This window comes from Geotrypetes seraphini, chromosome 5, assembly GCF_902459505.1.
Source record: "Geotrypetes seraphini chromosome 5, aGeoSer1.1, whole genome shotgun sequence".
NCBI classification, from domain to species: Eukaryota; Metazoa; Chordata; class Amphibia; order Gymnophiona; family Dermophiidae; genus Geotrypetes; species Geotrypetes seraphini.
The window spans coordinates 89,544,007-89,547,213 of NC_047088.1; the positions used below are offsets into that span (position 1 = coordinate 89,544,007).

Sequence of the window (3,207 nt, forward strand, 5' to 3'; positions counted from 1 at the left end):
AAATAAAATCATCTTTCAGAACATCCTCATCCACAGTTTTTGGCTTTTATAGTTTGGATTGTTTTCACTGTGAAATATTGGGTCTTCTTCCTTTTTTGTAACAAAAACCACACACACTACCAGTGGCTTGTTAACATCTCATACGAGGGGCTGCTGGAAAGGTCTCAGCCCGAACAACCAACTTCCTAAATTCAGAGTGTCATTTTGCCACTATCGCTGAAAAGAGTGTTATCTTATTTTGTTAAGTGCCAATTTGCAGAAACAAAATTCTATGATTTGACATTGTTTCAGATCATTGATTTAACCATATCCACGTCATTCTCTTCTTGGTTGACTGAGAACTTTTCAGCAACCCCCTCGCATAAACCCCATGTTATAAAATTACCTCCTGCACTTGCCATCAAATACAGTGTGTAGCGTTTTATTAATTCTGGATGAAAAATAGTTCTCAGCTCTTCTGGTTACTTTCCATAAAGCTCCTTTAAGTTCCTTATTTCTCAGACTATAAATCAAGGGGTTGAGTAGTGGAATTGCAGTTATATACACTACAGTAAGCAGTTTGTTAAGGTCCATGGAGTAAACATGCTTGGGTCTCATATACACACCAAGAGAGGTCCCATAAAATAATAGAACAATTGTGAGGTGAGAGGAACAGGTAGAAAAGGTCTTTTGTCTTCCTTTAGCTGAGTTGATTTTTAGAACAGCAGAAATAATGTACACATATGATATAATTGTTAATATGAAAGGGGGAAAAACTAAAACTGGTCCTTCAATATAATTTATAGTTTCAATGACAGAGGTCCCAGAATATGATAGGCTCATTAATGCTGTCATATCACAAAAGAAATGATTAATTTCATTGTTGCTACAGAAAGATGATTCTGATATTATAATAACATGAGGGACAGGATTTAGAAATCCAATCATCCAAGAAACAATGGCTAGAATTATGCAGACTTTCTTGTCCATGATGACAGTGTATTGCAAGGGTTTGCAGATGGCAACATAGCGATCATAGGCCATGGCAGTGAGAAGGTAGAACTCAGTATTTGTGAAGGAGAGGAAAAGGTACATCTGTATCATACACTGCATGAAAGAGATGGTCTTATTTTGTGCTATGAGGACTGCTAACAACTTAGGCATCGTGACAGTCACATAACTGATTTCGAGGAAGGACAAGTTGATCAGGAAGAAGAACATGGGGCTGTGAAGATGGGAATCGGAGCAAACTGTGATTATAATAAGAAGGTTCCCTGTCAAGGACATCAGATAAATAATCAAAAACACAAGGAAAAGGAGGAACTGCATCTCAGGTAGCTCAAAGAATCCCAGAATGATGAATTCTGTCACTTCAGAATAATTTCTCTTTTCCATCTCTCCAATTCTGATTAGCTATTGGAATGAGAAGAAGCAAAACAAAAAGGAAATTATAACAAATGCATCTAATGTACTGTAGATATTATTTCCATATGATAAGGAATACAATCATATCTAAACCTCAGAGTTCTCCTGTATAAGAAAAGTATTTTTTTTTTAAATGGCAATGTTATATGTAATAGTGAATGGCAGCTAGGGTATAGCCCTCCATACCAAAGGATCCACCAAGAATGAAGTACATATAAAAAGTCTTCAGGGAATAATGTCAAATCTAACATGGCCATGTTTCACATAGTAACATGGCAACTGGTTCTCACCATAGCTCCAATTACTTAGTTCAACTCTGGAGTCCTGATGTCTGTTCATAAACACCTGTTTCTAAAAATAGGTGGAATATACATATTTGGTGAAACCAAATTTTTGTCTGGACCTTCAGAGTAAAACCAGATACTACAGGCTTCCGGCTACTATCATCTTCATCAGTCCAATTTTTATTATTTTTCTATTATTTATTTTCTTCAATATTTTGATTTAAATTTTAACATATATTTTAACAAGAGTGCCTCTTAACTTATAGTGGATTATCACTCAGTTTCCTTCACCTCACCCGACATGCATGTTTCAAGAAAAACTTTTCTTCAGGGTCGAGGGAAAACGTTTGGAGGGCTGCCAGCTGCAAGACCCGTGAGAACTGACCCCAACCATTCAGAAAGCAGCGCGGGCCCAAGCGGGAGTGTGGAAAGCTTGCTCCTGACATCCACGCTCCTCACCTGTGCACCGCTAGTGAGGGAGGGATACATACTGGACCACCAGGTATGGGTTTGATGATCTACTGGGGGGGGATGATTTAAAAGTACTGGAGGATGATCTAAAAGTACTGGGAGGGGATGATATGAAAGTACTAGGGGGGACGGGGGAATGATTTAAAAACGTACAGGGGAGGCTGGGGAGTTGGCTGGCTGGCTTAGGACTGGCTGACTGCCTTGGGGCTAACTGGCTGGCTTTCTGGCTTTGGGCTGGCTGTCTGGCTGCCTTGGGACTGGCTGCCACTACACGTGCCCACCATTAGACGTGCCCATGACTAGACATGACCTGTACCCTGTCCCGACCTTCTACTAGACAATCAGAGGGGGGACAGGGTACAGGGTACATCATTTGGTTCAGAATTTTTTTCCTCCTCTACAGATGGGTGAGACTTATGGTCAGGTGCATCTTATGGAGCAAAAAATATGGTATATAATAAAAACCAGCAAAATGAAAGGAAATTTCACATTGATTGCCTCATTGTCATTTATTATACATTTATACAAGACAACATCACATCAAATTTTTCATGGACCCAAAGTGTCTAAAAAACAGATTTGAAAAAAAGTGGTTGCTACATATCATATTATGCCATATGGTCAAATGGTAATAGTGTGAAATCATAATACCTAATCAAGGCCAAAGTGACATCATTACATGAAAAAGAACTATCAAAAAAGGGTACAAAAAGTGCCAAAGGGAAAAAAAAACCCAGAAAAGGAGTAAATACTATGGCATTATCACAAATGTTATTATTAATCCTAATCAACATAACTCAATATTGAATACAATAAAATGCAAAGAAAATCAAGTAAGTAAAGGCATGAATCATGTTAAAAGTTTATAGCACCAAAAGTCTGTATAGCATATTAATTTATCTCTATAATATATGCAGCATCGTGTTGTCTGTCACAATCAACTATTTTCTCAGAAATATGTAGAGAAACGTATGCGCCCCAAAAAAACTAAAAAGAAAACGCTATCCGTTCATTAAAATGCACAGAGAATGGTCAGACTAGTGAAAAA

The 3,207-nt window shown here is 37.9% G+C and overlaps 1 protein-coding gene across 1 annotated transcript; it reads right to left on the bottom strand.

Moving 5' to 3' along the window:
• Positions 1-381: 381 nt before the first annotated feature.
• LOC117360350 (olfactory receptor 5V1-like) lies at positions 382-1,374 on the bottom strand. The gene has a single exon (XM_033944046.1). It carries the CDS (start codon positions 1,372-1,374, stop codon positions 382-384), a length of 993 nt encoding a protein of 330 aa, XP_033799937.1.
• Between the last annotated feature and the right edge of the window lie 1,833 nt (positions 1,375-3,207).

Excerpts from the sequence above, each read along its gene's own strand:
- LOC117360350 (XM_033944046.1), bottom strand. The coding sequence starts at position 1,374 with ATGGAAAAGAGAAATTATTCTGAAGTGACAGAATTCATCATTCTGGGA.